Source organism: Marmota flaviventris, chromosome 13, assembly GCF_047511675.1.
Source record: "Marmota flaviventris isolate mMarFla1 chromosome 13, mMarFla1.hap1, whole genome shotgun sequence".
NCBI classification, from domain to species: Eukaryota; Metazoa; Chordata; class Mammalia; order Rodentia; family Sciuridae; genus Marmota; species Marmota flaviventris.
This window is the reverse complement of record NC_092510.1, coordinates 70,725,346-70,747,864: the sequence shown is the minus strand read 5'-3', so window position 1 is coordinate 70,747,864 and position 22,519 is coordinate 70,725,346. Positions and strand designations below refer to the sequence as shown.

At 49.2% G+C, this 22,519-nt stretch overlaps 2 protein-coding genes and 1 pseudogene across 2 annotated transcripts in view; all 3 read right to left on the bottom strand.

Moving 5' to 3' along the window:
- The window catches only part of Ccdc180 (coiled-coil domain containing 180), a 61,970-nt gene extending 56,635 nt beyond the window's left edge, over positions 1–5,335 (bottom strand). Inside the window, exons 1-3 of the mRNA XM_034635963.2 lie at positions 5,267–5,335; positions 3,720–3,910; positions 200–288 (exon numbers count right to left, since the gene is read on the bottom strand). Coding sequence (XP_034491854.2) covers positions 200–288; positions 3,720–3,910; positions 5,267–5,335 — 349 coding nt within the window. The remainder of the gene's footprint in view (positions 1–199; positions 289–3,719; positions 3,911–5,266) is intronic.
- Positions 5,336–8,858: 3,523 nt separating this feature from the next.
- On the bottom strand, positions 8,859–10,916 carry LOC114089119 (epsin-1-like; annotated as a pseudogene).
- Positions 10,917–13,112: 2,196 nt separating this feature from the next.
- The window catches only part of LOC114089277 (stimulated by retinoic acid gene 6 protein-like), a 42,360-nt gene continuing 32,953 nt past the window's right edge, over positions 13,113–22,519 (bottom strand). Inside the window, exons 11-18 of the mRNA XM_027931079.2 lie at positions 20,823–20,898; positions 18,603–18,684; positions 18,421–18,469; positions 17,879–17,996; positions 16,731–16,850; positions 14,876–15,039; positions 14,004–14,150; positions 13,113–13,427 (exon numbers count right to left, since the gene is read on the bottom strand). Of these exons, the coding sequence (XP_027786880.2) occupies positions 13,279–13,427; positions 14,004–14,150; positions 14,876–15,039; positions 16,731–16,850; positions 17,879–17,996; positions 18,421–18,469; positions 18,603–18,684; positions 20,823–20,898 (905 nt within the window). The 3' untranslated portion in view covers positions 13,113–13,278. The remainder of the gene's footprint in view (positions 13,428–14,003; positions 14,151–14,875; positions 15,040–16,730; positions 16,851–17,878; positions 17,997–18,420; positions 18,470–18,602; positions 18,685–20,822; positions 20,899–22,519) is intronic.

The following is a 22,519-nucleotide window of genomic DNA, read 5'->3' as shown; positions in this document are numbered from 1 at the left end:
CCTCCTTTAGCCCAGATTTTCCTCAGCAAGTGCGCACCAGAGCCAGGGAGAACTCTTGGGGAAGATGCTCAGGGAATATCCTCTGGGTGACAGAGCAGAGGACCACAGTGCGATCACCAGGGGCTTCCAGAGAGGGGCTCCCAGGAGCCGCCCCCTGCCCAGGGACTCTCTCTTGCCCTCCAGGTGAATGGGGACTCACCGATGGTGTCCATGAGGCCCTGCACCTCTCGGGCAGCCATGGCTCCCTCATTCTCTTGCACTTTTTCCTTCCTGGCTATTTCCTTTTCCCTGAGAGACAAGCAGAGGGGAGGAGTAGGCGCTGCCAGATCCCTCCCAGGACAACTCTGGCACATGGGGGACTCCCCAGAGGGAGCCCAGGCAGCGACAATGGCCCGCGCCCACCCTGATTCCAGAGTTCCTTGAGAAGTGCCAAGTATCTTTGGCCAGCAGACGTTGTCGGACTCTACATGGGAACCTGGGTCCCACCCAGAGCCTACTTCAGCTCTGGTGGTACAAGGGTGGGTGGTGGACCTGAGCCATTTTCCACATGGGAAAACTGGGGTCAGCAGGGGTGTGAGTGGCCCAAGCAACCTCCCGGCATGCATCGTTTTCTCCTTGAGCAGCCCGTCCTTTGGGCCAGCTGGAGTAATCCTTATCCTGTATTCTAGAACTGACCCCCATGACCCCACGGCCCCCGGGCTTGGGCCTGAGGAGAGAGCTGGACAAACCTGCTCAGCTGGAGAATAGGATTGGATGTGACATTAGCTTTGGAATAAAAATTCCTAAATGTACCATCTACAGGGCAGGCACCACAGAGATCCTGAAGTTCTTGGTGACCCCTGCTACCCCTGGGGGTCTCCATGGGTTCAGTATTTTCCAGCCATCTTCGCACTGGTCTTCATTCAGACCCGGGCAGGGAGGAAAACCGTGGGGCCTGGGCTGCAGCTGATGGGGGCCCAGGCCAACCCTGAAGAAGAGGGATCTTTTCGTCTTTTTAGTCCAATGTCCGGGGCCCAGAGCAGCCTCATAAGAGCCCACAGGACCTAAGAGCTGCTGTCAACTCTGGCTTCTCAGCCTCCTGCCCTGGAGACTTGGGGCTTGGTTTGCACTAGTGGTTCCCCCTACCGTGGGTTGGTCTCCACCCAACCTGGGGCCCTGCCAGGCTGAATGAGCAACCCGGTGGACTGGCCTTCTCTGGCCCAGTTTTCAAGCACCTGCTGTGAGGTTTGAGGAAGATGGGACATCCCGGCTCTGTCACTCATCAGTTCAACTGAGCCTGGCCTCAGTTATCCTTGAAGAGTATCCAGAGGAATTGGCCCTGGTGGCAGGAAGAGCCCTGACTCATAGGAAGAGTGGGAGCAACCAGGGAGGGTCGCCCAGAGACCAGGGGTTTCTGAGGAGAGAGTGGCTGCCAAAGGATCACCCAGAAGAGTTGACAGAAATTCCCAGGGGACCTCTGCAAGAGTGGCTAAAGGAAGACCAGAGCGGGACTGCCATAGGCTGAGGATATCTGGGCAGGCAGAGGCTCTTCCCCGACACTTGGCCTCCAGGGAAGGGTGGGGGAGGCAGGGACATGTGAGGACAGGAGGGAAGCAGTGGCTGAGACAGGCTTCCCTTCTAGGAAAGGGGACACTGTGTGCCAGGGTCAGTGAAAGACTGTGGGGTTGATGGTGGGGGGGGAGGGAGAAAGCTGGAGAGGATAATGGCAGGAAGCCAGGCTCCCCTATCTGTTCTCCAGCTCCTGGGAGGTAGCTGGGGCAGCCCAGGAGACCAGGAAAGACCTGTGGCCTCTCTTCTCTGGTAAAAGGAGAACAGTGGGAGGGTGTGGCAGGGAAGAGGACCTAAAGGAGTGTGGCAGGTCAGGAGAGCTGCTGTGAGTCTCTGGGCTGCCCAGAGGGTCCAGGTGAGCTGGGTTGCTATATCTGGGAGCCCTCCCAACAGACGGGTGATTTTTTTTCCTGCTGCTCTGGCTCAGGAAGAAGGGTGGGAGCTTTGCTGGGTGGGAAGAAGGATGAGGCTCAGGAAGGTGAGCTGGTGAGCTGGCCACTAGGCCAAGCTGGTTGCAGAGAAAGTGAAGGCAGAGGATATGGACAGAGGAGGGAGGGAGGGAGACATTTCTCAGAGGCAGGGAACAAGGGACCCCTGGGAGACTCTGGAATGTGGAGTTAGTGGCCCTAGTCCTTTTGACAAATTATAAACCCATCCTCTGTTCCTGCCCAAGCTACAGGGATCTGTGCTGTGGTCCTGTGTCCAGGACAGAGCTGGGCTTATCTGGCTGTCCCAGGAAGCCAGCACAGCACATTGCCAGCACCCCCATGAGAAGTGCCTTTCTGAAACCACCCTGCAGGTGCCAAGAGCTCCTGACTGATGTTGTATCTGGGACGACAGGTGACCCTAGGCTGAACCCTGGGGAAGAAAGAACCCTGAGGAAAAAGAGGCAGGTATCAGGAGACGCCTGGTCCTAGATGAGGTCAGCTGAGACTCCTGTGGGAGCTGGAGTCACAGTGAGGATGCCACATGGCCCTCCTGGGAGCAGAGGTGGAGCTTGGACAGGTCCCAGCTGCCTATGCCTCTGGATCTCTGCCAAGGCATCCAGCAGGGGATGTGGCTGGAAGAGGCTGGCCTCTTGTGTTGGCCTGAGTGGCCAGTAGAGCACCCATTGTAGGTAGTTAGGTGGCTGAGGCTCAGGTCAGGGCAGAGAACTTGCCCTACAGGGGGTGAAAGAGACAAAGGCAGGTAGAGGAGACCAGACTGTCCAGCCTGAGTTCCAGGCCAGGGAAGGTGTTTATGGCTGATGCCAAGCCTGAGGAGGCTCCTGCTTCATTCTCCCAAGAAGCCAGGAGAAAGATGGAGTCTTCCTTTCCTCTTTTCCCTAGTGGAAAAGTCTGATCATAGCTAACAGAAATGACATGTTTAGGAATCTCAAGTTTAACTTCCAAACTTGGAATTGCACAAGGAATGTGAGATGCCCCTGCCTCACATACTGCCCTCACCTCAGGTTACAGTGCCTCCCTGCACCTCCCTGCACACCCAGCACTCAGGCCAGAGATCCGTCATCAGGCCCCCTGGGGTTCTGCCTCCAAAGACACCTGAAGTCCACCCCTATTCTCCCTCTCCCAACCACCACCAAAGTTACAAGGACAACTATGAGCCTTCCTCTCTGGCCTCCCTGCCTCTTTCCTGTAATTTCTTCCAACATACTGCCCAAGGGACCTTGGACGCACAAAATCAGCTACTCACTGCAATAAAATCCAACACATGGACCGTGGCCTGCTAGGCCTCTCTCAGCCCCACCTCTGCCCTCTCTCCAGGTCCACTCATCTTTTGCTTTCTAGAATGGGTCGAGACCATCCATTTCAGTGTCTTGCCCCCATCCTTCCCCTTCCTCACCCTCTGGTCTCAACTGAGTCTCCTCCTCAGAGAGCTTTCCTGAACCTGTCCTGAGGGAAGGCTTTCCCACCTTACTTATTTGTTTCTGTAGTGGCCTCCCCATTCCATGAAGGTGGGATCCTCCTCCCTAGCACCTGGCCTTAGGCACTCAACCATTACTGGGGAAGAAAGAAAGAAGCAATCCTTCCAAATAGGTGTTAATGCCTCCCTGATTCCAGGCAGGCACTGGAGACTTCCTCCCTCGCACTCATTTTGCATGAGCTCTTCCAGAGTCTTTGAAGATGGGGTGCCCCAGTGTGTGTGGGTGTGGCCTGAGAGGCAGGACTTACTTGTAGAGAACTGGGTTTTCTGTAACCCCGTCGTTGGGAAGGCTGTGCACCCACTTCCGCTGCCGAGGAGACATCATCTCCCCTTCAGGAATCTCCACCTTTTTCATCATGGGTATCGAGCCACTCTTTGGGGTCGCAGAACGCTCCGCAGACCGCTTTCTGGAGGCTGCCAGGGACTGGACCAGCTGCACCTGAATCCATGGAAGCCCACAGATGAGGGAAGTAGTCAGAGCTGCAGACCCCTCAGCACCATCAGGGTGACCGTGCCTACCTTAGAAGGACCCCTGGGAACTGCCACAGGAAGGCCTGGAGGCTCCAGGCCCCTGCAAACCCTGTACAGGAGGGCCCTCCTCCTCCTCAATAGCCACCCAGCCACTTCAGGGAAGGCTCGCTTTAAGAAATTAAAATAAGGCACAAGATGCACATCTCAGCCTTTTTTAAATCATCATCATAAATTAGAAAAACAAAACTCTCCAATAAGAGGAGACTGGTTAAGTAAACATGGTATGTCCCTTTGATGGACTGTTGGGTGTTTATTAAAGATAAGACTTAGGATATTTTTGGTCACATGAGGAAATGCTTATGAGATGATTATAGTTAAACATATTAATTAAGAGCCTAAATTTAAAATTATAACCAAATTACATGATTTCAAGTTTTAAAGTGAATAGCATTTAAAATGAATAGCATTTCAAATGAATAGGGGGTGTGGCTCAGTGGCAGAGCGCTTGCCTCTCACATGTGAGGCACTGGGTTTGATTCTCAGCTCTTCATATAAATAAATAAAATAAAGGTCCATTGAAAACCAAAAAAATGTTTTTTAAAAAATGAATGGCAAGGTGGGAGGGAGGATGTCACATGTTAAGAATGGCATATCGCTTACAGGGAGCAGTGGTTTTTTTGTTTTTGTTTTTTGTACACCTGAAACTTACAAAGGTTCTACAGAGAGCATCATTTAGGGCTCAAATTAGGAATGAAAATCCCATTTAAATAATTTTGAAGGAAGGGTTGGAAGTCTATGGGCTTCTCCTCAGGTCTTGTTTGGTCTGTGCATTGCATTGGAGAGGACACACAATTTGGTCAGCTGGTGCCATCATCCAGAGGCCTTGACTTTGTCGCTATATGAGAGATTTCTGAGTAGTGAGGCAACTTCTAGGAACCACTGAGGTTCAGGAATGCCTTGGATTTGGGAACTGGTCTGTGAGATACTTTTGCGGAGAAAGCAGGTGTCAAAACACACAAAATGAAACCCAGTCTCTAAATAAAATTCTTTTATGCATGAGAAAAGGTTCCAGTTAATTCAGACTATTTCTGCGTCATTTAAATTTACATTTTTATTATTTTTATCTTTCCCAATTTTCAAGAATAGATAACCCATGCATACATGCATACAATAAGAATTTTTTAAAAAATCTGTTTCAAAGCCCTAATTCATTAGATTCCCAAGCAGGAAAGCCCTTAAAGGAAGAGAAATTTGGAGGGGAGCAGAGGGAAGTTTGGAGGAACACAGAGAAGAGGGCTGTGAAAAGAGGGAGGGCAGGTCCTACCTCGGCCTGGAAGATCTGATGGTAGACTTTGCTGCTCTGAACCTGGGTCACCTTCCCCACTGACGACATGGTGGCTGCTGGCGGGACGCCCCTGCCCGGAAGCCGTCGTCCTGGAAACGTGCTCTTGGTGTCAACTCCCACCAGAGGTTGGGAACCCACGCCCGCCCCAAGTGCAAGTCCTGATCGCACCTCGAGGGTCGAGGGCAGCTCGGGGGTTTAAATTTTAAACAAAACAGAGAGGGGACGGGCAAGGAGAGGCAATGAGGGGCCCAGACGCTCCCAGTCGCGCAAGGCGCCAATCCGACAGGGACTTTGGGGACAAGAAAAGTTCGGGGTTACAGCTTGCGCTTCACCCTACGGAGATTTTCTGGGAAAAGTCAACGCGCCAAGGTGTCTGCTGGGGCTGGAACCCCAGAGCCAGGGGTCCTTGGGTCCAGGACCCTACCCTGGCCTCCAGGAGCCGCGGAGACGGCGACCTAAAGGCCTGATTGTGGCCACACTAAATAGGTGGCTACTCTGTGCCCAGAAGACCCAGCCGGGTCCTCCGGCTCCCCTTCCGAGACCCCCAAGCGGCCCGGGCAGCCCCTGAACGTCCCCCTGAGCCCAGATTGCAAAGAGGCCCTGTCCCCGTGCTGGCCGCGTCCGCACCTGCTGAAAGCACCTCTGAGGTTCGCCTGGGCGAGTCCCGCCGCAACTGCAGCGGGACACCCAGGGTCTCCAAGGCAACACGGAGGGGCGGGCTCAGCTCGCTGCCTTTCGCTGGGAAAGGGGTTGCCCTTAGCAACCCGAGCGCCCGAAGTGGAGTCGTGAAACTTCACCAATTGCTTCTTTGAACGCCAGTCTCTCTTCTGTACAAGAGAATACCCCAGAGCTGTCCTGAGCAGTACACCAAACGTCCTGAAAACTATCTGAGAGGTGGCTTTGAGCCATCATGGTTAAGAAAATCCATCGTTTCTTCCTTGCTTTGGTTGAAATCAATCTTTGCAGGGAAGAAATCTGAAAGATTCTGAAAGATCAATCTGTCTCCTTCTAAAAACAAAAACAAAACAAAACCAAAAACCAGGGCTCAGAGAATTCAAGGCTCAAACTTGCCCGGCCAGAACTGAAAATATTAGTGGTTGGGACCAAAAGGTGATCAAAGTTTCCCCTGGGGTGTGTATGGGATAGCCAGCTCCTTCTTAGAGAAGCCCTCCTTTGGCAGGGATCCCTCACAGACTGCTAATAGATATTCCCTATGCCAACTTCCTAGGGCAAGTGATTGTTCTGTCCAGTCCAGCTCCAGAAATCAAGAAACAGTGAGTAGAAAACCCTTTTGTTCTCATTCTTTGGTCTGGGATTTTAGCAAGGTGAAATATTATAATAAAAATTGAATTCATTTGAGCTGAAAAAAGAAAAACTGTCAGTGATTGAGGGAAGGTGTGGAAAATACAATATAAAATAGAAAGCGTCCAGGAATCATTTGCAGTCTCTCTTCTCCTTCCCATCCAAGGAGGCACTGCTGGCTTGAGCCTTATACAGCAGAAACACTGTCTTCCCTGCCCAGACACAGAACCAGGTTCTGGTTTCTGGCACATCTGCAATTTTGGTTTTCTTTATTCCTTTTTATACAGAATGTCATGGGTTTAAATATGTAGGCATGGATATATGATGTGTGGCATTTTGTTCCGATTAAACAACATACTTGTTGCAAAAAATGGAAAACAATTCAATGGGGGAAAAACCCAAACAAACAAAAATAATCCATAATCCCACTGCTAAGAATATAGAATACTTTATCCCCAAATTTCTGGGCCTTTGTTTTTGTGTTTGAATCAAATGTACAAATATGTGTGTGGCTGTTTGTTTGTTTCTTTTTGCAGATCTGGGGATTGAAAGGGTGCTACACCACTGAGCTACATCTCTAGCCATCTTATTTTTTATTTTGAGACAGTCTCACCAAGTTGCCAGGGCTGGTCTTGAATTTGTGATGCTCATACCTCAGACTCCTGAGTCAGGAGGATTACAGGCACACACCACCACTTCCTTCCAGCTTGTGCTTGGCTTTTGGTTAGCATATCTGTTTCCTTCCAACTCCACAATGTCCTAGCCAGAAAGACTAACCAGTTACAGATCACCTTTTTAGTCTCCTCCCATGTTTAGGGATGGGCCAGAAGCCAAAGACAGGGAATGAAAAATTGGCCTGAGGCTCTGCACTCTCTTGCACCTCCATTCCATCTCTGATTTTTTTTCCCCTCTCAATCTTCATTTTAAAAATGTCTTTTGAGGTTGGTTGGGGTACAAAATTAAGTTAGAGAGGAGAAATACATTCTAGTGTTCTATGTAGTACAGTAGGGTGATTATAGTGAAACCTTATTGAATATTTCAAAATAGCTAGGAAAAAATGTTCCAAATATAAAGTAATAAAAAATGCTTGAGGTGATAGATACGCTAATCACCCTAATCTGATCACTATATATTGTATATACATATCAAAATATCACACTGTGCCCCATAAATTGTATAATTAACAATATAATTGTATAATTAACAATTAAATTAAATAACAAAATAATTCTTTAAAATGTCTGTGGAGTTGAAGCCCATCCTTCTTTTCCCTCTACCCTTGTCCATCTTTTGCATAGTGTATAGAAGGAACCAAACAACAGGGACTCCAAGAGCTAATACTTATTGAGAAGATTCAATTTCCCCAAATAACTGAGAGAGTACCACCATTAACCCATCTTACAGATGAAGAAACAGATGCTCAGATTAGCAAGTTGGCTCAGATCTCTGAGCCACCAAAAAGTTGGATTCAAGATATGAATCTAGACCCTGCAATTCAAAAATTCTTGAACTAACCACCATGCCATGTAGATTTGGGACTAATCAGAAAAAAAAGTTTTTTGTCCAACTGGTGGAACCTGCACCTATCAAACATAACATACATACCTAAAAGTATGGGACTCAGTGAATTATCTGAAAGGAACCAGTAGCCTCAGAAACAGAACATTACCAACCCTCCAGCAGCCACCCTTAAGTACCCTCTTAGGTCATTTCTCTGTCCTCCCCAATGCCATCAAACACTTTATCTCAAGTTGGTTTTTCTTTTTAAAAATGTTTATTTAAAAGAGATCACACAGATTAGACTCTTTTATGTTGGACTTCTTTCATTATGTTTGTGAATTCCATACATTTTTTGGGGGGTAGGGGAGCCACACCCTTGAGAATTGCCATTTATTCCCTAAGTTCCCCAAATCATCACCAAGAGTTCACCATGGGATGCAAAGGGGGGAATGAGGAGGCTCAAACACTGATGGGGGTCAGGAATTTGGAGGGAGGGGGAATGGTGAAGGGATCCTAGCTGTCCCTCCTTCTTCTAATGCCACAGAAAGGGGTCCTCCTCTGGCTGGCTCCCCTCCCCATCCCCCATGTTCAGTTTCTCAGGGGGAAATGGGTTGGGGATGGGGAAAGAGGGCCTAGTGTGAGTGGGCCCCAGAAGGGGGAAGGGCGCTGGGGTGGGAGTGCTCCCATTTCACAGCACTCACAACACTGTCTCCCAGGGAACAGGAGTGGGGGGCAAGTCGGCCAGGCCAGGTCTGCCTCCTGCCCTGGATTATAGGAGGAAAGGGTTAGTGTTGGGTGCTGGGGGACCAGGTGGCATCATTGGGGGCAGACCAGGGCCCCCACCAAGGGGAGAGATGTAGGTGGGTGGTGTTCCAGGGGCTGGGGCCACAGGGCTGAGAGGTTCCACTTGGCAAGAAGACGATTGGAAGCCTGGGCTCTTGGAGGAGTGGGGCCGGGTCGGCTCACCAAAGAGTCCAGATCAATGAGGGCTGCACTGGGCCCCAGGAAGGATTCTGGCGTCTTCCCTGTGGGGGGTGTGGGGGTTGGGGCAGTGGCAGGTGGGGCACTTCCCACAGTCTCAGCCAGAGACCCACCAACCCCACTCATGTCAGACGCCCAGGGCTGCTGGCAGGCACCTCTCCTGCAAGCAGCTCCAGCTCCCCCGTGCTACTCCCAGAGGCTGGCAGGGCTGTGCGGAGTCAGTCGAAGTCTGAGAATTCATCAGGCTCTGGATCAAAGCTTCCAGCTGCTGCAGTGCCACTGGTGCTGGGTTTTGCCGAGAGCCATAGCCAAGTAGGAATGACGCATGACATTTTTGGTTGAAAGGTGACACCAGCAAGCCATTGAAATGATAATGGTTATGTTAAGATATGTATTCAATTGGATATTATTAGACCCCTGCTGTCCGGCCTCGGCCTGCTACTTTGGAACTCTTGCAGGGATTCCCGGACTGTTCCCATTGGTTGGGGAAGTGCGGTAGGAGGGATTTCCAGAGGAGGGATTTCCGGTAGGTGTGGTGTGCCCCTGGAGAAGGCCGAGTGGGGGGCGTTAGTGGGAGTTTTGGAAATAAAGTTTGTTCCTGCTTGAGTGGCTCATGATTTTGTGCCCAGCCAGACTGCGGCAGGTTTGGCAGGTGACCCCCCCCCAGGGGTCAGAGAATGCAGATGCAGGAGCCCAGGGATCAGAAGCTGGGTGTCCACTGACTGGAGCCCCACCATCAGAGCTTCCCCATGGGTCAGGCATGGGGCCCTCTCCAGCTGCAGAGGCTGGGGTCCCACCCCAAGGGTCAACAGAGGGTCCCACAGGGGCAGCAGGCCTCCAGGGATCCCCAGAGGCTGGTGTGGGGGCTGGACCACCCCAAGGATCAGCAGCTGGAGGGACAACAGGTCCCCCCCAGGGGTCTGAGGCAGGGGGCAGTGGGGATGGGGGCAGCCATGGGTGCTGGGCGCCCCCATGGGTCTGAAGCCGGTGGAGGTGATGTCTGCCCTGAAGACATCAGCAAGATCCATAAGAGATGACTCCTCCTTGCCTCCAGTCTCCCTCTTGCTCTCCTCCATTGCCATCTGCAGCCTTAGGTCGTCCCCACGACGGATTCGCTCTTCCTTATCGTGCTCCTCTTGGCTCAAACTAAGGGCCAGCTGGAGCTGGACATCATCCTCGGGGCGCAGGACGGGGGCTGGTCAGCCTCCTCCTTGCTCATGGCCAGGGCCAGCTGGAGCTGCAGCTCCTCCTCCCTACTGCTCTGCGGGCGGAGCAGGCCTGGCCCGGAGCCCACTGCTGCTGAGGAGGCTGTGGCGGTCTGTGCAAGCTTCCCCTCGGTCTCAGTGCATGGGCACGCTCTTCCTGCAGCCGGTCCTCCTCACGCAGCAGGGCCACCAGCTGCTTGGCTTTCTCACTCACATTCACGCCCTGGTCCTTGCCATCACGGTCCACGTTTGCACAGCACACATGTTCTCCATGCACTGCTGGGACACACGCTCTGAGCCGGTCTTGATGAGGTATTCCATCAGTGTCATGGCCTTGTAAACGTGACGCCAGTTCTTGCTCTGGTCATTGAGCCGCTTCCAGATCATGCTCATGATCTCTGAGAAGGCCACAACATTATAGGGGAGGTCGGCGATCTCAGACAGGAGAGAGCTGGACGGGCCCAGGGATCATTGCTTGTGGCCTCATGGACCTTGCTCTCCGCCTGCGAGTAGTTGTGGACAATATTCTTCATCTGGCACCCAGCGGTGGTGTCAGGGGCGTCAAGGGGCATGGAGAGATGGGGCAACTCACAGATGGAGGCTGCAGCAGATGCTGGCAGACTGCTGCATCTTGGCCCCTCACGCGAGGCTCTGGGGTAGTCATGGCGGTCAGCCCCCTGCCCCCGCTCGGTGTCACGGGGCTCCCGCCGGCTGCAGGTGGCGGAGGCTCTCAGCTGCGCACACGCGCACGCACGGAGAGCCCCAAGCCCATGGCCCCGCGCCCCGGCGCCTGCGGAGCAGACGGGAAGCAACCTGAATTCCATACATTTTTAAATATGAGTATAGTTTATTTCTGTGTAGTATTCCATTATTTGAAAACATAATCCATTTTATTTATTTATCCTTTTTAGTATTGAACCACATTGTCCCCCACCCCCCAATTTGGGACTATAACTATAATGTTTTTGACCATCCTTTTGCATGGTGAACATATGTAGATATTTCTCTTGGGCATATACTTAAGATTGGAATTGTTGGGTCATAGAGTCTGTACCTATATATCTTTAGGGGAAACCATTAAAGAATTTCTTAAAGTGGTTATAACAGTTTTCACAACCACAGTGCACAAAAGTGCCTGTAGCTCTGAATCTTCCTCAACACTTGATAGTGTCACCAGTTTTCATCGTAGCCATTATGTGGTGGTATAACAGCATGGTTTTAATTTGTGTCTTCTGATGTGTTATAACATGAAGCACCTTTTCTTGTACTCGTTAGCCACTTGGATATCTTTCTGTGAAAATGACATCTGTTTAAGTCAGCTTCCTGTTACTGTAACAAAATATCTAAAATAATTAACTTATAAAGAACAGAGGTTTCTTTTGGCTCGTGTTTTTGGAGGTTCTAGTCCACAGTCAAGTGGCCCATTGCCTTAGGCCTCCAACGAAGCAGCACAACAAGGTGGGAGCAAATGGTGACACCCACTGCATCTGGTAAGAAACAGAGAGAAGAGACCCAGGTCCCACAGTCCCCTTGAAGGCACACCCCAGATGACCTAAGGACCTCCCACTAGGCCTCATCTTCTAAAGGTTCCACCAAAGGTGCCACCCTGGAGAACAAGGCTTTAATACATGAACCTTTAGGAGACACAACCCATATTCAAGTCATAGCAAAGTCAAGTCTTTTGCTTTTAAGAGTTTAGGATAAGATAGAAACTAGTTTCAGAGTGTTCGTATTTATTAACTCACTTTATCCTTAAAATAATTTTGGCTGCTAGGGGTATTATCTTATGGGGTTTCTTTTTATAGATAAGAAAAGTGAATGGAGAAGGGCAAAGTAATTTGGCCAATGTCAAACAGCTTCAAAGTGTGATATGGGAGTCCTTGTTTTTTTGTTGCTAAATGCAGAATGGCAAAGCTTGGTTGTGGAGATTAAGCTAAAAGAGAGAACTCTGGCAAATAGACCTAGCCACAGGACTGAGTTTACACCACGTACTTAATAATGGTCTGGGACTCATGTGGTGGATGGGGATTTTCCTCTATGATGTTGGTGGGGTCCTCAGGGCACTTTCCCAGGCTCATGAGGGACTTTGAATGGTTGATCAAACTTAACACAGATCTTGGGTCATCAGATACTTTACGCTTGAGCATTAAAAATTTGGGCAAGTTCTGGACTCTGCACAAAAACCAATGTCCAAGCCTACTGACCCGACATCTGTAGGTGCTTGGAGTGGTCCTAACCAACCCATGGCACCCCGCACCCTCATATGCATCAAAGTTCACCCTCATCACACATGCGGGGACATGTCTGCTTACACCATTTTGGTCTTAGTGTCCCCTGCCTGAAATGCCTGCCTACATCCCTGTCTCTGCTTCCTCAGACAGGTGGTTTACCCAGGTGATCCCACCCTGGTCAGAGAGAGTCTGAGCATCTTCCCTGCAAGCAAGGCCCAGGTCAGCTCTGATCCACTCCTCACCCCAGCTGCCATGGGACGAGTGCTCTGTGCCTGCTCATCTTCCCAGATTAGGGGCCAGGTGCTCGGGTTTCCTTCTCTCCCACCACCCTAAAGACTGGAAAGAAGAAAGCAATGAGGACCCCACGGAATTGAGGACCACACTCTGTTCTAAGAAATCAGAGTTTTCTGATATAAACCTTTTACCACCTTCTTCAGTGACAAAGTTCTGCCTTGGACTCAAGCTTTGGGCTTCTTAACAGTAACTTCCCAAGGTCGCCTACCAATGGTGGATAGTAGAAGTATCCGTGGATAAAGTTTGCTCAACAAACTTCTCTTTAGTTTTTTATCTTTTTTTTTTCATAAAAGAGTGAAATAGTCCTGAAACTTCGACCCTCAGTCCAGGTGGCCATGCCACAATGCTGTCTGCCATGTGCGTGGACAGTGCCTGTGCCACCCCCTCCCATCACAGGGAACAGCTGCTGGTTAGTCTGAGCCTTCTCTCAGGAGCAGACGACCTGACCTGGCCTCAGAGCAGATGTGGGTCGCCAGTGTCAGCTCTCTGAGCACGTCAACAGAATCTGGGTAAACTCCTGGGAACCATGTCCTGATTTTGATTTTCTGAGCATGACGAGTCTGGGGTTGTTGATCAGGGTCTGCAGCAGGCGCCACCTCGTCCTGGACCTAGCTGAGATGCGGGGACCTAGGATAGAATCAGAGCAGATGGACCACAGCATGGGAGGCGGGTGGTTGGTTGGAAGTTTGCCTCTGCCGTTCTCAAAGGGTTTTGGAAGAGTTGCCTTGAGTGTGAGAGGTATGGTTAAGGAGCTGGTTTGGGACTTGTGTGGACATGAGGGAGATGAGTCATCCCATGGTCCTGGATCCCCACAGTGTTTGGAATAGCAATGAACATACAGGGGCGCCCTAGAGCAGAATAACCCTGACTGAAGCCCACCTTGGCAGGCGTCTGGCATGTAGCCTGGAATATGAGTTGGAATCTCAAACAAATGGGATCTGGATGACTCCACTAGCAGAACTAGAGCTCATTTCCAGGAACAACGGTGGAGGCCAGTCAGCAGGACAAGGACATAAAGCTTGAGTGGGTCCCATAGTCGGCTAAGCCTCCCAAGCTCCCTGGTTGAAGGACACCCAGGACACAGAGTGCAGAGAAAAAGAGGCAGGAAAGAGAAAACCTGGAGCATCTCAGGGACCTCAGGGAGCCTCAGGGGGTTCATTTCCTGCTCTTCAAACCCAGTGAGGTCCAAGCAGGAGACATTACCCGCTGATTGGTCCAGGCACCAGTATTTGATGGCCTTCTGCAGCTTCCTCTCCCTGTGGCCTGTGATCAGGATGTGGCAAAAGCTGACGAGCACGGGGTTGGTGTGATAATGGTCCACATAGAGCATGCCGATCCACGCGCTGAACCCTGAAACCCAGCGGCAGATCAGGCCAGGCCACACCTCCCAGCATGGCCCAGTTGGTTCTTTTAATGATAAGCTCCACGGGTGCCTGAGTCTTTGCTGAGAATTTAGAAAATGAGGTATAAAGATCTGAAAGGAGGCTTTGAGATCATATCCTAATCTGTTTCACCTCATGGAGAACTTGAAGCTCCAGGAGGCCAGCAGCAGCCTTAGCAACAACCAAGAAAGCCTTGGTTACAGGCCCTGAAGGGCAGAGGGACTGAGTGATCTTGGCCTAAAAGCAGAACAAAAACTTTGCTTCTTCAGGAACGGCTTTGATTTGGGAGTGTCCGACTGAACAGAACATTTTCTTAATCAAATAAGTTCCAATGAACAACAATAATGTTTCTGACATGTGGGCTTTCTCAAAATTTTCAGGACTGTGTATTCATAAATTAAACTTCTCACTTTCAGAAAGAAGTTTTCCTACCTCTGACTATCGTCCTTTTCTTTATACCAGAAATGTCTGCTGAAGAGGCAGGATTGACTAGCCTTGAACTCCCTCTGACTATGGGGCAGCATGTGTTTCTATTGCTCAGCTTTACAGTCTCCACTGAGGATAAACTCTGAGCATAAGTGAAGGTGCCCACTCCAGGCTTCTCATACCTGTCTTGTCTTTCCAAACAGCCATCAAGAAGATGCAAGTCCAGCCCTCCCCAGAGGAGGTAGCCAACAGGGGCTGGTCACTCACCCATGTCTGCTCCCTCATAGCCACTCTGCATGATGGTCCTGTCGATGCGCGCAATCAGCCACGTGCCCAGGACGCAACTGATGAGCAACCTGGAGAGGCAGGCGCCCAGGCCCAGCAGCACGTTGTAGAAGAACAGGAAGTAGTTGAAGTTGTGGAAGGCTTTCCTGCACACAGAAACAAGATGGCTAGGCAGGCGGGCTCTGGAGTCCTCCATAGCCAGCATCAGACCCTGAGGGCTGGGGGCATAGCTTAGGGGTAGAGTGCTTGCTCCTTGCATGCATGAAACCCTGGGTTCAATCTCCAGCACTGCAAAACCAAATCCTATGACTCTGCCTTCTAGCCTTGTGCTCTCACACTCTGCTGTAGGGGAAGCTGAGTCCCCATCTCCCAGCCCTGGACAGTGCAGAAGGCACAGGGCAGAACCCAAGACAAAGGTTGGGGGGACTATACTTGTTTTATGTGATCCTTAGGGTGTGAGGAAATCTCATGGTGCTACAGCTGGTGCAGGGGCTGTCCCAGCTAATGGGGCTTCCCCCACATCTGTTGCAACTAGGACCTGCCCCAGCTGGAGCTGTTTCCAGTCCCCCAGAGGAAATCTCCTAGAAGGTCACTGGATCTCATGGTTCCTGTTGTCTCTGGGATAAAACCCAAACTTTGCATTCTGAGTGTTGTTGAGAGCCACAGGCGAAGGGACCCCAGCAAACTTCCAGCTGCCGGCTGATGATTGGCTCACAGCGGCCCCAGCAACATCTAGCTGATTGGCTCCTCTGCGGTGATGCTCATTGGGCTGTTTCCCTGCCCTTTCAGACCACGGAGCTGCTCATTGGGGGACTTTTTTGGCTCCGCCCACGTGACCCAGCCAATCGGCCTCAAAAGCAGGAGGATTGTGGGAGGTGGAGAGAGGCTTGTGTTGGAGAGAGAGGCTTGTGGAAAGCCGGTGGTGGCAGTTGAGGCTCTGAGGGTTTTTCCTGAGAGGCTGTTTTGTTTGGCGTGTGTGGTTCTAAAAATAAAGTTAGTTTCTTTTGACAAGTGGCTCCTGATTGTGCCCAGCCAGACTGCGGCTGATGGAGTGTCAGGTCCCCCTCAGAGAGGACATCTCTTGGTCTTGTCATTTTGTGTCTCCTTCCTGTCGCGCAGCATCTAAGACCCCTGTATGGTGACAGTTTTAGAATCTCAGTTTCCTAACACACCCTGCTTTTGGGGTCTCCTGCCTACAGTCATGCTGTGATAGCTGCTGGCCATGCCCTCTACTATAAGTGCAGAAATTCTACCATCCTACTCAAACTTCCCATCTGCAGTGCAATTACCACCCTCTCCCCACCCTTCAACCCCAGCTCCTCCTCCTCCATCTCTGCCTCTCCTCCTCCATTGACCATGTTTCTCTAGCGATCCTTTTGTACCCTCTGGAGTCTGCTGCCCTTGCTGTCTGTGTGCCTGTCTGTTCTGATGGGCTGTGAGCTTCTAGGCAGGTGGTGTCGGGATTCTCTCTTTCCCTTCAGTGCCCAGGTTTCCCCAATAAATGAATGAATCAGCAAGGGTCACCAGGAGCTGGGCACTATTGTTCCAAGTCCATACTTGAACACATTTTAACCTTATAACACGTTGTTAAGATACTGAAAATGATTTATAAGGGGGAAACTGAGGTTCAGAGATGTTTAGTAAGCTTACACAAGGTCACAGGGCTCCTAAGGGGTGAGCCGGGATTGGGGGCCAAGCATTCTGACTCCAGAGCTCAGCCCTGCCCACTAAATCACCTCTCAGAATATAGAGAGGCCCTGGAACCTGCCAAGGGTGAAGGGGAAGGACTGGGAGACAGCCTAAGCCCAGCCACATCCCCATTCCCTCTTCATCTCACCTGTTATTGAGAGCCAAGGGCTTCTGCTTGTCCCCTGGGCCCAGCTTGGGCTGCAGGAAGAAGCTGGCGGCAATCCACATCTGCAGGATCATGAGGCCCAGGATGATGGAGATGGTGAGGCTGAAACACAGGGCAGGCACCTGAGGTGGCCTTCCCTGCTCTTCTAGGCCCTTCTCAGATGTCTAGTGATAGGGAGGAGAGAGAGGCTGGCCACCCAGAGTGTGAGCTCCATGCTTCATGCTCGGGAGCCATCCTATGCTCACCGTGCAGGTGAGGAACAGAGGCTCAAATGTGGGAGGTGGCTTTACCAAGGCCCCACAGCCAGAGCTTCTGGCTCCAGATCATAACCCATGGCTCTCACTGATGTCCCTTCTTACCAGGAGTGGCAGCCGGTGAGTGGCTTGACAGTTTGAGAATGAGAGAAAGAAATGGTGCTTGGGAAGAGCCTGAGAAGCTGTGGGAATGTGCACAAGGTGGGCTCCACCCCAGACTCGCATGGGGCTCTGGTAGGGAGGTCCCCAGAGTGTCACATGCTATGTTGACACTCTTGAGTGACAGTGTGAGGTCATGGTTAGAAGCCTTTGGTTTCAGATTGCCTGGGCCCCCGATGCTGTATCCTCCCTCTCTTTAGATAGAGCACTTGGTTGCTCTGTGACTGTTTTCTGGACTGTGCATAAGCACCAAACTCACAGAGCTGACATGAGGAAAGACACATAATAAATGCTCAAGGATACCAGCATTCACCGTTTTCCAGATGGGTAAACTGAGGCTCAGAGAAGGCGAGGCATTTGCCTCAAGTCACAAAGCACATCTAAAAATTTAGCCAGGATTATTCCTTGCCTCCTTCCATCATGCTGTCCTGTTTCTCCCTCACCTCCTGAGAATTCAGTTTTCCCAGATGGAAAATGCACATCATCTCTCTCTCTCCCTCTCTCCCTCTCTCTCTCACACACACACACACACACACACACACACACACACACACACACACAGAGTTATAAAGGCTCATTGTAATGGTAGGAGAGAAAGCTTTTTTCAAACTGGAAGCTTCCGTTCCTGGTCAGTTGAGGTGAGGGCCCAAGATGATCAGGGGCCCAGGGATTGGCTCCCAGGACTCAGGAAGGACAGACCACCCATTCAGCACTTACATCCCAAGTCCCAGCCTTCGGAGCATCTCCAGGCCCCTGTGGTGGGTGACAGGAAGCACCAGGCCATACATGATCATCAGGCCACACAGGCTCTGCATCACATGGATGATGAGGTAGCCTAGGGACAGGGGAGTAAGGCTCACTTGGGGGTGGTCATGATCTGCCCCCGTGTCTTCCCGGCAGTCCACCAGAGGCCCTGGCATGGTTGCTGATGCTATTCCTGCTGCCTGGCATGGCCTCCCCTGTCTTCCCACTCTTCTCTTCCCACCTGGCCAGGTGCGGTTCAAATGCAGACTCCCCTAGAGAGCCTCGGAGCCCTGTCCTGGCTGGGGTTAGTCACTTCCTCCTCTAGTGATCGCAGACCTTAACATCCATGGCCTGTGAGTTCAGGACAGGCGGGGAGGGTGACAGGATGGTGGACCTGTGTGTTTCTCCCCCATCCTGAAGGTCCCTTGAGGGCAGAAGTAGGGCTGCTTCCCACTCACCTCTCCTCCCTCCCAGGAAACATGTGTTGGGTCGCACAGGTCCCAGGTGGCACTTACCCCACAGAATATAAGCTATTTGCCAGCCGGAGTACCTTGCAATGGCCACCTGAGATTTAGAAGGAAACAGTGACCTCAGAGCAGGAGAGAACCTTCGTTCCCTCTGACCCCCTTACCAGTCTCAGAGGTTCCCCACACCCCAAAGAGGCAGGTTTGGGCTCATGGCTCAGACTCAGACTTACCACACTCTCAGACGGGGAAGGATTGTGGAACCGCAAAGGGAGAAAGTGTTTATCTCCTGCCCACAGCCTCTTCATGTGCTTTCTGGAGAAAAAGTGTGAAATAATTAAGTGACGTCCATAACCACGGCTCCTTTTGCATGAATGAGCTCCATGGGCAGAAACAGAAAGGCCCGAGGACGTGGGGGACAGGCAGCCTGGACTCTGCTCCGTTCAGTACCAGCTCACAGCACCACCTGATCTGCCTTCCAAACCTACAAGTTTAATGTGTTTTGTAAAAATGATTTATAATGACTGAGTCCTAATGGCAACTGAGTCTGATCAATGCGTTGTGGGTGGCTTTTATTTTCCTCAGTTTGCTTTCTACGCTGTCGTTTTTTGCTACGAGGAATATCTATTACTTAGGTGATGAGATTCAAAGAACAGGTGAAAACAGAGACCGGTGGTGTGGCTGGCCTGCCCTTACAACAGTGCGGAGGGGAACAAGAGCCCAGCAGCCCGCGCCACTCACCCACACAGACTGCTTCCTTTCCCACGTCCTTCTCTAGGCCTTGGCCCTGGACATAGAGATCAGGCTGACATTGTCACAGTCCCAGGGTACGTTTGCGTTTGTGCTGTTTTTTATTTTAACTTAACATTTTACCTCCAGCATTTTTCCAGGACTTTTTTTTTTCACTTTTCATGATCACTAAGTTCAAAACTCTTAGAATAAAAAAAAGAATAGAAGAATCTCGTCAATAATTCTCATAATTATTACATTTTTAAATGAGAATATTTAGGCTATATTGACATAAATAAAATGTATTATTAAATATGTGATGTAACTAGTCCCTTTTTACTTTTTAAATAGGAGTACCAGAAATTTCAAATTTGCATGTATGACTTTCTTTTTCTTTTTTTTGGTAGCACTGGAGTTGTACACTACCACCACCACCAACACACACACACACACACACACACACACAGAGCATATATTTGTACTGTGCATAAGAAATTTCTAGAAAGATACACAGAAAACAGTTAACAGTAGATATTTGGGGGTAAGACCTTAGGAATCCAAGTGTGAGGAAGACTTACTTTTACACTAAATGTTCTTCATAATACTTTTTTAAAGTGTCTACATGTAGCTTAGGATAGATAATGCCAAGAGCAATTAAAATGCTGGCACAGTGCTAGTGCCCTGAAGTATGTAGGGGGTTTTCTCACCCATAATTTCCTCTGCCCCACTGTCCTGATAAGAAGGCAAAGCATGGGTCGTCCCTCCTGGAGGACGGTGGAAGGCAAGGAGCCGCCTGGACAGGAACACAGACCTCCTCTCTCCAGATACCCTCTCCTCCCTCCTCTTGAGCCACCCTCCTCCAAATCCATCAGCCCCACTGCAGTGTGGTTGCCTTGCAGTGTGGTTGCCCTACACTCAGAGGTCTCACAGAATATCTCCAGCCACAGGTAGACCACCCACCAGGTCCACAGAGAAGAAAGCAGAGAGAGAGAGCAAGGCAGGGCTGGGTGGAGAGCTGGGTCCCTTCATGCCAGGAGAATATTCTTGTGGGCTCCATCTGCAAGAGACCTGCCCTTTGGGTCTCTTTGGGCAGGCAAATGGGGAGAATCTTAAGATACGATGCTTCAAAGATGCTCTCTATGGGCCTTGGGGTTTGTGGGGAGAAAGATAGCATAATTATGCTATCTTTAACTGACGCCTGTAAGTAAATGCTTATGCATATTTAAGGCCATCCCCTCCTCCTGCTCTGTGCACTGCTGTCCCTGCACTGTCATTCTTGAGACTGATGCTCCTGGTCCACCTGACCCAAGTTCCACTGATGTCCCTTGATCTAGATTTACCTGTTGGGAGCCCACAGTTATCAACCTCAAATAGCTGAGTAGGTCTGATGCCCAATGGAAATGCCAGAAAACATCTCTGTGGCCAGAAAGACTGAACCATCTGCTAATTGCTTGGGCATATTATTTAATTGCTGAGTCTCAGCTTTCTCAAAGCGTAAAAATGGAGACATTCAATGAGGATTTTAGCTTAATGCCTGTTCATCAGAGAAGTTCAAATCCATAGTTGAACTTTTTCTTCCTTCCTATCAAAAGATGTGGCTACCCTGGACATTGTATTCAATTCCTAAACACAGATTGGTATTGCAGGTACCGCTCCAGAGTTCTGAGAAGTCAGTGATAACATTCTGGCTAAAGTCACACAAATGACTCCCAGAGTCCTCTTACCTGTAACAGGCCAAAATATGGAACAGATAGCTCACACTCGTGAGAGATGCAGGCAAAATTGTAGCCACCCAGACTCCTGGAATATGAAAAGGGAGATGAGAGGCCTTGAAAAATAAACTTAGAATGGAATATTCAAGAAGCAGAATCCCATACCCAAAAGGTCTAAGCAAAATTATGCTTCTTTTATCTATACATTTCCTTTATCCATACATTTCTTGATAGATAGATAAACTTCTACTCATTTTTCTGTTTCATTTTAACCACACACAACCTTGATGCACTTTATTTCCTTCATTATTCTCTCCTTTAGCGTTATATTTTTCACTCTGTAGCGAATAAAGGAAGGGAAAATTGTGGAGTACACACATCACTGATAGCCTCCGTCTATGGAAAACAACATTAATGTTTGAATTACAATTGCCACTTCTGGGGATGCGTTGGTTACACAGCAACCAGATACAAGGATAATGGGGATCAAAAGGTTTTGGCTATTCACTCATTCACCCTTAATCAAGTTTTTGATATTTAGAATCTAACTTGCTTTCAGAGAGATTCTGTGCATTAATGAGGGAGGAATGTAGGAATCAGGGAAGGAAGGTGATGCGTTGGTTTAAAAGGTTCTGTAGAAGCTAATCCTCAATAGGTACAGGAAAAAATAGCATTTGGCAAATCCAATCTTTATAATTAAAAACACTCAATGACCTAGTAATAGCTGGGAACTTCCTCAGCCTGATAAAGCGCATCTGCTGAAAACCCACAGTAAGTATCAGACTTATTGGTGAAAGACTGAAAGTTTCCCTCAACATCAGGCACAAGATAAGCAATGTCAGCTCTTTTTTTTTAAATAAATATATTTAGTTGTAGACAGACACAATACCTTTATCTTATTTATTTGTTTTTATGTGGTGCTGAGGATCGAACCCAGTACCTCACACATGCAAGGCAAACACTCTCCCAACTGAGCCACAACCCCAGCCCGAATTGTCAGCTCTTGTCAATTGTAGTCAGCATTATACTGGAGGTTGTAGACAGTGCAATTAGTCAAGAAAAAGAAAATAAAATGCATCCTGGTTGGAAAGGAAGAAGTAAAACTATCTCTATGCACAAATGACATGGTCTTATATACAGGAAATCCTAGGGGATACACACAAAAAATTAGTAGAAATAATAAATGAGTTCTGCAAAACTTTCAGGTTACAAGAATAATACATTAAGTCAATTGTATTTCTATATACAATGAACAATCTGAAAATGAAGAAAACTATTGCATTTATAATAGTATCAAAAAGGATAACATACTTAAGAATAAACATAGTGAAAGAATATTCAACTTGTATACTGCAAACTACAAAAGATTTTGAAAGAAATTAAAGAAGATCTAAATTTATGAAAGGACATTTCATGTTCACATATAGGATATTAATTGTTAAAAAATTGATCTACATATTCAAGTTAATCTGTATGAAAATCTAAATGCCATTTTGCATTAATTAACAACTAATCCAAAAAATCACTTACAATGAAGAGACTAAGAATAGACAATATAATCTTAAGAAAGAATAAAATTACAGGATTCACTATTCCTAATTTCAAACTTAGTACAAAACTACAGTAATAAAGGTAGTGTAGAACTGGCAGAAAGATAACCAAATGGATCAATGGAATAGAATTGAGTATCAAAAATAAACCATTATAGT